Source organism: Myotis brandtii, unplaced genomic scaffold (genome assembly GCF_000412655.1).
Source record: "Myotis brandtii unplaced genomic scaffold, ASM41265v1 scaffold1167, whole genome shotgun sequence".
In the NCBI taxonomy this organism is placed as follows: domain Eukaryota; kingdom Metazoa; phylum Chordata; class Mammalia; order Chiroptera; family Vespertilionidae; genus Myotis; species Myotis brandtii.
In genome coordinates, this window is record NW_005354039.1 from 900228 (window position 1) to 909885 (window position 9658).

A 9658-nucleotide genomic window follows, 5' to 3' on the forward strand; every position below is an offset into this window, starting at 1 on the left:
CTGGTGGGAGGGGGTGCAAGGCTCTTCCCTGGAGACTTGGATCCCTGCTACTAGTAATTTCCAATCTTAAAATGCACAGCAAAGGTATGGCCTCCTTGTTAGTGCATTCATCAGCAGTCAATGGGTTGGGCTCCCATGGGCCACATGGAGGGGGCACAGGAGCCTCAGCCATGTAATGCCAGCCCCCCTGGGAAGGACCCTGCAGAATGATGATCCCGGGCCAGAGCACCCGCGGGCTCAGGCAGGGGTGCTGGAGGCAGGCGGGGTTGGCCGGGAGGGCTGGTCCAGGGCCTTGGAGATGGGACCGGAGTGGAGAAGCAGACTCAGCCGGGACCCACTCCAGGGCCCAGGGGGACGGGGACGCTTCCATGGCCTGGGTTCCCTGGCATCTGAGCAGTGACGAAGGATGGAGAGCAGCTCCAAGCATTGGCTGGGCTCCTACCTCCTTCTGGGCCCCGCCCAAGAGGACAGGCAAGGTGGCTCCTGCCCTGGGTCCTGCCTTCACCCCACCCCTTGTTATCTGACCCCCTCCTACCTGCCAAAGTGTGTTCACGTGCCGGCTGCTAAGCTCACACCTAGATTTGGGGGGCAGTTGGCTTTTTCACCCAAACCAGGGTCTTCACCCGGTTTTCCCCTGTGCCCCCAACATCCCCTGGAGGCACCTGTTTGAGGAAGGGGTGTTGCTCTCTGCGTCCCCCCCCTCCCCTTAGCTTCTCTGGGGATCATTTCAGATAACCCCATCCCAGAACCTTAAAAAGACAGGGCCACAAAAGCAGGCAGAAGGGCTGTCTGTACCACCTCCCCCCCCCGCCCCCAGGTCATGGGACAGGAAAACCCTCACCCCCACCCTCAGGGTGATCCTGAGGACCAGAGAGCTTGAGAAGAAGCGCTTTGTCAACTCCATAAGCTGCACAAATGTCAAGTGGCATTAGCTGCCCAAGCTCACCCCATCCCCATGGTGAGCAGCTTAAGGGAAGGAAATGCCTTTGTCTTTGCAGAACCCTTGAGATGGGGTGGTTGGTTTGGCCCTGTGTGTCCCCCAAGCACAGGTTCATGGCCACGGCCCCACCCCTTCAGCACAGTGAGCTTCGTGAACTCCCTTGAGCTAGGAGGGGAACCTGGGCTCCCTCCAAGTGGCAGGGTGGGGGCTGCCTCCCTGGGGCAAGGTCCCTGGAAGACAGCAGCCTGGGCAGGGGTGGTCAGTGGAGTTGAGCAAAGGGAAAGGGAGTGTCGGGTTCTGGAAGGTGCAGCCAATGTGGGTTGGGCCCTCCTCCCAGCCCTGGGTGTTGGAGGTTCAAGGCAGCAGGCAGGTTCTGCAAGAGTCAGCTGGCATTTGGGGTCCAGGTTCCTATGCCCTCACCCTCCTATCTCTCCTGTGGGGCTAGGATCCCCGGGCCAGACTGAGGTGGGAAGTGGGGGGCTGGAAGTCAGACCCAAGCCTCCACATGGTTGGCATGGGGGTCATTGACTCATGTTACAAAAAGGAAGCAGGCTGAGGAGGTGTGCCAGCCTTGGGCCTGGCCTACAGGTTGCAGGCTGCCCGGTGGTCACGGTGACTGAAGACACTGCAGGGCTGCAGAGAGCATGGCCTGGCCCGGAGAGGGTCCCCACAGCTGCTCTGCCGCCACCACACCAGCACCACAGAGGTCATAATTGCTCTGAAGTCGTAACCGAACCCAATTATGCAAAAACCAAATTGTGTGCAATGACTTTTATGTGTTGGAAACGTTAGGTCGAAGCCGGGTGATTACAGGGGGACGGGAAGCAGCTGCCACTCTCTGGGAGACCATAACTCCCAGCAGCTGGGAGCTGTCACTTATTTACGACGCCATTTCTGCCGGAAATGAGGGGTGGCAGTGGTGGAGAGGCCTGCCTGAGCCTGGGCAGGCAGTGGGGGCGGAGGCAGGCCTGGGAGCCGGCTGGGTGGCCAGCAGGAGGATGGGAGCAGGACCTGCCGGACAGTGGCTGGGAGGGTTGGTTCTCTCGTCCTGCACACTCCGGGCATAGCTAGCAGCAGGAAGAACCGGCAGAGCTGCCCCAGGCCCCCAGCTCTCCTGAGAGCCCGGGCTGGCCAAGCTGGAAGGGGAGGGCAGGAGGCCAACCCGGGCAGTGAGGAGCCTGGAGCCGGTCCCCCCAACACCGGCGCGCCTGCCGGGCTGCCAGGGGCAGCTGCCACCCTGGAAAAAGGCAAGTAATGACTACCGTCCATAATGAGGCTGCTCCGATAATGAGCATGGGCTATTATCCGACCACAGGCTGGACGCATCCGAAAATAAATTATTTTAAGGATCCATTAACGAATGCCTAATTAATGCCCAATTAGAGGGAAGCTACAGAGAAAACACTCCGGACAGTCTCGAGGCATGGCTTGGTTTACAACCACAGCCTGGGAGCGAGAGTGAGGTGGGGAGGGGAGGAGCCAGGCGTGGGCTTGAATGGCGGCAGCCTCTGTCTGGGAGCTTCATGGGCCCCAGAGCCCTGCCAGCCCTGGTCCCTCCCCCAGGCCTTTGCACACCTGTGTCCTCTCAGTGCCTCTTCACAGCTGGGCGAGGGACAACTGTTACTATTTAGAAGTGAGGGGTGTCACTTATTTGAGGATGTGGGAGGCCCTGTAAATGAGACATCTTCTGAAATCAACTTTGGTGTCATGCATGCACGCTTTGCTTGTTTGGGGAAATAATTTAAATAGACTCCTCAGAACTCCATGTGATATCTTTGCTTCGAAGGGACAGGAGTCTGCCCCACTGTGTGTTCACACAGGTAGCAGTGAGGAAGTGGCAGGACCTGGAGACTGGCTGCTGTGTGACCCCCACCCCAAGGGCTGACAGCCTGGGGAAGTGGGGCGGGGCTAGGGTTTAGGGGCGGGGCTAGGGAGAAGGTGTGGGAATCAGAGCCTCCATTCACATCCCAAGCTTACCTTACAGCCCAGGCTGGGGAGAGAACCCCAGTAGAGGTGGGGTGCCAGGGTGCGGGGAGCAGTATCTAGCCCCAGATGGGGGCTGGCTTGGGCCTGGCCCCTGCCTTCCTCCCATCAGGAGCCAGGCCCTCAGGGGGGCCACCATCCCAGACAAATGAGCGAGAAGCAGACGAGACGGAGCCCCAGCCGCCAAGGAGCGTCACGTGCCGTCCAGTCCTCCCCTCCCCGACCCGGTCTGCAGCCCCTGACCTGCTGTGCTCTCTCCCCCCAGGGTGCTGTGCGGAGCTGCTGCTGCTGCTGCTGCTGGCCGGCGAGCTGCCCCTGGGCGGCGGCTGCCCGCGGGACTGCGTGTGCTACCCGGCGCCCATGACGGTCAGCTGCCAGGCGCACAACTTCGCCGCCATCCCCGAGGGCATCCCGGAGGACAGCGAGCGCATCTTCCTGCAGAACAACCGCATCACCGTCCTGCGGCAGGGCCACTTCAGCCCCGCCATGGTCACCCTGTGGATCTACTCCAACAACATCACCTTCATCGACCCTCGCACCTTCGAGGGCTTCGTGCACTTGGAGGAGCTGGACCTCGGCGACAACCGGCAGCTGCGGACGCTGGCGCCCGAGACCTTCCAGGGCCTGGGGAGGCTCCACGCCCTCTACCTCTACAAGTGCGGGCTGGGCGCCCTGCCCGCCCGCCTCTTCGGCGGCCTGCACAGCCTGCAGTACCTCTACCTGCAGGACAACCACCTCGAGTACCTGCAGGATGACATCTTCGTGGACCTGGTCAACCTGAGCCACCTGTTTCTCCACGGCAACAGGCTGAGCAGCCTGGGCCGGGACACCTTCCGGGGGCTGGTGAACCTGGACCGGCTGCTGCTGCACGAGAACCAGCTGCAGTGGGTGCACCCCCGGGCGTTCCACGACCTCCGCCGGCTCACCACCCTCTTCCTCTTCAACAACAGCCTCTCCGAGCTGCAGGGCGACTGCCTGGCACCGCTGGGGGCTCTGGAGTTCCTCCGCCTCAACGGCAACGCCTGGGACTGCGGGTGCCGCGCGCGCTCCCTGTGGGAATGGCTGCTCAGCGGCAGGGCCGGGACCTGAAGCTGCTGAGCGCCGAGGACTTCCGGAACTGCAGCGGGCCGGCCTCCCCCCACCAGATCAAGTCTCACACGCTCACCACCACCGACAGGGCCGCGCGCAAGGAACACCACCCGGCCCGCGCCCGGGACAAGAGCCACCCGCACGGCTCTCGGAAGCCAGGCAAGAACTGCACCAGCCACAGGAATCGCAACCAGGTCTCCAAGGTGGGCGCTGGGAAGCAGGCGCTCGAGCAGCAGGACTACGCCCCCGACTACCAGCACAAGTTCAGCTTTGACAGCATGCCCACCGCGCGGCCCAAGAGGAAGGGCAAGTGTGCCCGCAGGACCCCCATCCGTGCCCCCAGCGGGGTGCAGCAGGCCTCCTCCAGCAGCTCTCTGGGGGCCTCCATCCTGGCCTGGATACTGGGGCTGGCGGTCACTCTCCGCTGAGGACCCAGGGCACCAGCACCCAGCACTGCCACGTGTCCACCAAGAAACAGAGTTTCTTTTCTTTTTTTACAAGTGGAGGGTCTGCTGGGTTTGAGGCAGAGTCTGAGGAAGGCTTTGGCTGCCGTCTGGGTCCTGCCTGGTGGATTATAAACCCAACGTGTACAGCCCCAAGCAGGAGGGGATTAGCACGCCTCACCCAGCTGCCCCGGCTGCCCCAGCCAGCCCCCTCAGAGCAGCCAGGACAGCATCCATCCAGCAAGGCGGTTAAGGCGCAGAGAGCACCCTTCATTAGCAGCCATGGGACAGTGCCCCGCGGGAGCTGAGCTCTGTGGAATCCTGGCCATTTGGAGAGGTCTGAAGGGCTTCTGCCCTTTCTGGAGGAGGCGGGACTCAGAGGAACAGATGATGGTCACCCAAGAGGCCGGGTTGACCGGCCGACTGGGAGCGCATGATCGGGTGTCATTTTGGCTTTCACCTGAGGCCACTTAGTCAACCTGCCCTGAATCTAACAGTGTGCCACCTTCCGTCCCTTCCCTGGGGTGACACCTCTCATTCCTGATGTCTCAGGCAACCCTGGTCCACTCAGCCCAGACCCTGGGCTCCAAGAACCAGTTACCAAAGGAAAGATCATCAGAGGCTGAAATTCAGAACTTCATCCCGTGCAATGAGGTTCTCACAGGAGGTGCAGTTTTATAACTACGTCCACTTATATATATACACACACACTCTACATATATATATATACACATACACACAAAGACACAGGTCCCTGCCCCACACCCTTACCAAACTGTATGTCTTATCATGTTTATAAACTATATGGAAAACTATATCTGCTGAACTGAGAATTGTATTGGTGATTTCTAGCAAGCAAAGAGTTATAGGATTTTTGTCTAGAATCCCAACCTTCAACAGCAGTCCTCATGGAACCTGGGCTTGCCAGGGGCACGGGCAAATGGTCACTGGGGAGGGTCAGCGAGAAGAGGAGGCGGCAAGAATCACTTCAGGGGACCAATATTCTTAGATATTTAGAGCATCACCTTGTTTTTATATGCAGCACAAGTCCATCTGCCGCCCGGAGCACCATCACCCCCACCATAGTAACTGTTGGCGTCAAGGTGAGATGTGAGAAGCAGCTTGTTGGACATCAGGGAGCCCGGTCCTGGGGACAGGCTGCATGGAGGAGGGGAAGCAAGGAGCTCTGGGTTCCTTAGGCCATTGGGTGAAGCAGTGTTAGTTCAATAGGCTGGGCAGTGTCATCAGCCCAGCGTTTGGCCAGTGATGGTCTGGACAGGCCAGGGAGACTCTGAGCATGAGCCCAGGCCTCCAGCTCACCTGCTGAATTGAGGCTCTTCGATGGGGTCCCAGCAAGGACTCTGTGTAGGATGACAGGACGGAAAGGACCCGGTGGCCTTAGCAGAAGGAGAACAGCGAGGGCATTTCCAGAACCATCTCAGGCACTTCTGCGCTATGGAGGCCCTGTCCCTACTGGTCCTTCTGAAGATGCGGGCGGACGGGCAGAGGTCAGGGAGCCAGACTCAGGAGTCAGGAGTGGGGACTTGCAGGGAATAAAGCGGGCAAGCCCAGGCAGGGGACGGGGGCTCCAGTCAAGGTCGGCCATGCTGCTTGCTGGCTGGGGCCTGGGTGGGCACAATCTCCTTTGGGCTTTGCACAAACCTGAATTCCCCACCAGAGAGGATGTGTATGAGGAGCAAGAAACACTAAATCCAACTAGGAGAGAAAAATAATAATAAAACACTTTTCTCTTGGACAAGAACCCTGTTTCTCATTTCCTAACCCTGCATTCCTGAAGGGGTGCAGCTCCCAAGCTTTTAGGGTGGGCGAGCCTGGCTGGGCACTGCTCTGAGACACAGCATGTTTGTTGGCGGGAGGAGCTGTACGGGGCAGGGGCACGCTGACTCACTGGGGTGCATGAGCACATGCATGTACACACACACACACACACACACACACACACACACACACTTGTTCTTCGTTCCATGGTTCTTTTCTCGCCCGCACAGAACATGACTCACTTCCCGTGCTCTGGCTGCACTATCTGTGGCTTTCCCCGGAGCAGGCTGGCTGGCTCCTTCCCGGCCTGTTCCCAAGGGCCTCACCCACAGAAGCTGAGCTATTGATTCTTAGGGGGTTTGGGGGTGGCTGGAAAGGAGCTGCCAGTTCCTGGGGCCCAGAGGGATTTCCAGGAGTCCAGGGGCCACGCCAGACAGCAGCGAGAGAGTTCTCAGGTAGAGGGAGGAGGGCTGTGTTTGTTTTTAAAATCCTCACCCAAGGATATGTGTTACTGATTTTAAAGAGAGGGAAGTGGGGGGGCGGGGGAGATGTATGAGAGAAACATCAAATGGTTGCCTCCCATATGCATCCCCACTGGGGATTGAACCCACAACCTAGGTATGTGTCCTGACGGGATTCGAACCGGCAACCTTTCAGCAACCTTTCGATGTATGGGACGACCTTCCAGTCAGCTGAGCCGCACCGGCCAGGGCAGGGCTGTGCTTTCAAGTCTGGACCAATCCTCTTCCGTACAAGGCTGGAAATGGGCACTAAAGGGACACCACCAAGGGCAGAACAAATTGTCTTTGGCCTGGGGTTGCTCCCCGATGGCCTGCTGCGCTGATCCAGGCCTGTGCCAAAGCTTGGCTGTCCCTTAGCACCCAAAGATGTTGTTGGGTTGTTGATTTCATTTCCAACTTTAGATAGCAAAGCCCTCAGTGGGAAAATCAAGAGTCCGAGTACTTTATTAAATTTTTTTAAAAAGACTGAGTAAGTCCCTGTAATATGGCAGTGGAATGTCAGAATGAGAAATGCTAATGTTCTATAACTGATCCGCTTCTGTCAAGCACAGCGCGGTCTCTGGTTGCCGGCGGTTATTAGAGGCAAGGCAAGGGGGCCCAGGACGCCAGGTGTACGGTTAGCGGCTTTCCCTAACAGGTAGAAGGAATGAAAGCAGTTCCACTGTGGATGACATCATGGTCACTCAGCAGGTTCCATGCCACCCAGTTACAGCACCATTGCCCACAACATCAGAGCAAGTGGACACATCAAGGGCTAAGGGGAGGCCCCTGTATTCACCAGCCCCAGCACCCCTCCTGGGTGGTTCAGGGCAGGCAGGTGTGGGTTCCTGCCTCTGGAATTCTGTCCTCCTCCCAGTGGCCGAGGACACGCCTTGGTTCCTGTGGGGCCAACCCTTCAACCATCTTCACTCAGCACTTGCCCTAGGCCCTGGGATAAAGCCATCTCCTCCCCCCCTCCCCTCCAGCCACACAGCCCTCCACTCTAAGGGGTGATCTGCAGGAGGGGCTGGGTGGCCACTGGTGGTCTGAGTCTCTCTACACGAGCTCCTCCCATGACCCCAGAGCGCTGCTGTCTCCCTACTCTTCATTCAACAAGTGCTGATCAAGGGCCTATGTGTGCCAGCCATTGGTCCGGGCTCTGGGGGCCTAAAACTGAGAGTACATGGCTCTCCTTCAAGGAGCTCAGAGCCTAAATGTGGAAACAAGTATGGGATTGGTGCAACCAATGTGGGATTGCTGCCTCTGTTAGTGCCTCCCCACTCCACTCCCTGCAGTGAGGAACTCACCTGGGATGGGGGCATTCAGGGAGGGCTTCCAGGAGGAGGTGACACTCTATGGCTCTTAGAGGATGAGGTGGCCAGAGAAGAACGTGGGCAGAGGGCTGGAGCCATGCAATAGCACCGCATTTGGGGTATCAGCCAAGAGCTGTAAGTGGAGGACGGAGAATGCTGTTTGGGGAGGTGCAGGAGGCGGGTCTGGCAAGGGGGAGGCCTGGGGAGCCGACAGAGGGACTTGGACTCTACTCTGGAAGTGGAGGTGTGTCCCCCCACTTGAGGTCCTCTTTCCTACCCCGCACCCCCACTCCCTCGCCAAGCACAGGGTTCCCACCAATGCCATGCTTGCCAATGTTCCTCAACAGTGAGTTTCATCATCGCAACTTGCCTCTTCTGCTCAGCCAGATCCTTTCCTCATGCCAGCAAGCCGGAGCGCTCCCTGGAAACCTGCCTGGGCCCGAGTCCCATCCCCAGACACCTGCTGCTTCCAAGCTCCGGAAGTGTCCCACACCGGCTCGTCCCGCGCTCCCTCCTTCCCCTCCTCAGAGGGCTCAGCCCTCTCCCTGCTTCCAAACACAGCTGCCCAGACACCCCTGGGCCACCTTTAATGTGCCCGCTCTGGCTGACTATCCCCGAGCCTCCCAAACTTCGTCTCCCCCCTTTTCTCTCCTGCTAGGGCTGTTCATTACCAGGGAGCCAGGAAGCCCATTTAGCAAATGTTTACTCATCACCTAACTAATCACTCAGCACTCTGCCACCATGGCACATGGGGCTCCAGAAGGCCTGTTGGCAGGCTTCAGGGGGCAGGAGGGCAGGAAGGCTTCTTGGAGGACGAGCTTCGGGCCCTGCATCAGAGAGAGCATTTGCTGCGGGGCAGGCTCTCTGGAGCCGGCTGGGACTTCAGGGCCTCAGAGCTCCCAGCAAATCCTTCCTGGTACTGTCACCACCACCCCAGGTTGTCCCCACCTCTGGGACCCAGCTCCTCAAGTTCCTACTCAACGCTGGCCTAGAGGAGGCCAGCCTTTCTCTGTGCACATTCTCTGATGACCAGGGGCGAGTGTCCGGGTTCCTGGCCAACTCTACTGTGAGGCCTCCTGACCTGGCTGTGAGCACCCGCCTTCTGGTTCCGCTCCCTGCCGGGATCTCTGGCCTCACCTTCCTCCTGTAGGAGTGGAGCCCGTCAGCCATTGCCCCATCCCCCTGTCACCAACACCCCACTCTCAGCTCCTAATGGGCCGATTTTCTTTTATCTCCTGTCTACTTGGAAAATATCTCAAGAACCTTCGATTGTGCATTAAAATGTCCTTTACAATTCTATGCTCAACATCTCTTTCTGCTCCTCAAGTTGTCCCTTTTAACTCATTGCGCTTTCGATCTATATCTCCTAGCCTCCCCCTTTGCAGGCTGTTAATAAATACACGCTCTTAAAATATATATTCACAAGCATCTATTGTTGGCTAAATAACTCACAGCGCAGTCAGGAAGCCGGGGCCAGGGGAGGCTCGGAGCGATGCCCGCCCACCTGCTCTCTCTCACTCGGGCTGTCTCCGCTTGTCTTTTTGAAGAAGGCTGGACTCGGGCTAGTTATGGCTCTAAAAAGTGCACCGGGTGAAGGGACCGAGGAAGCCC

At 58.6% G+C, this 9658-nt stretch overlaps 1 protein-coding gene across 1 annotated transcript; it reads left to right on the forward strand.

Annotated features, from left to right (window-relative positions):
• Positions 1-2921: 2921 nt before the first annotated feature.
• On the forward strand, positions 2922-6217 carry RTN4RL1 (reticulon 4 receptor-like 1). The gene is given in 2 exon segments (XM_014529344.1): positions 2922-3994; positions 3997-6217. Coding segments are annotated over 2 exon segments (1446 nt in total). The 5' UTR covers positions 2922-2992; the 3' UTR covers positions 4441-6217.
• The last annotated feature ends 3441 nt before the right edge of the window (positions 6218-9658 follow it).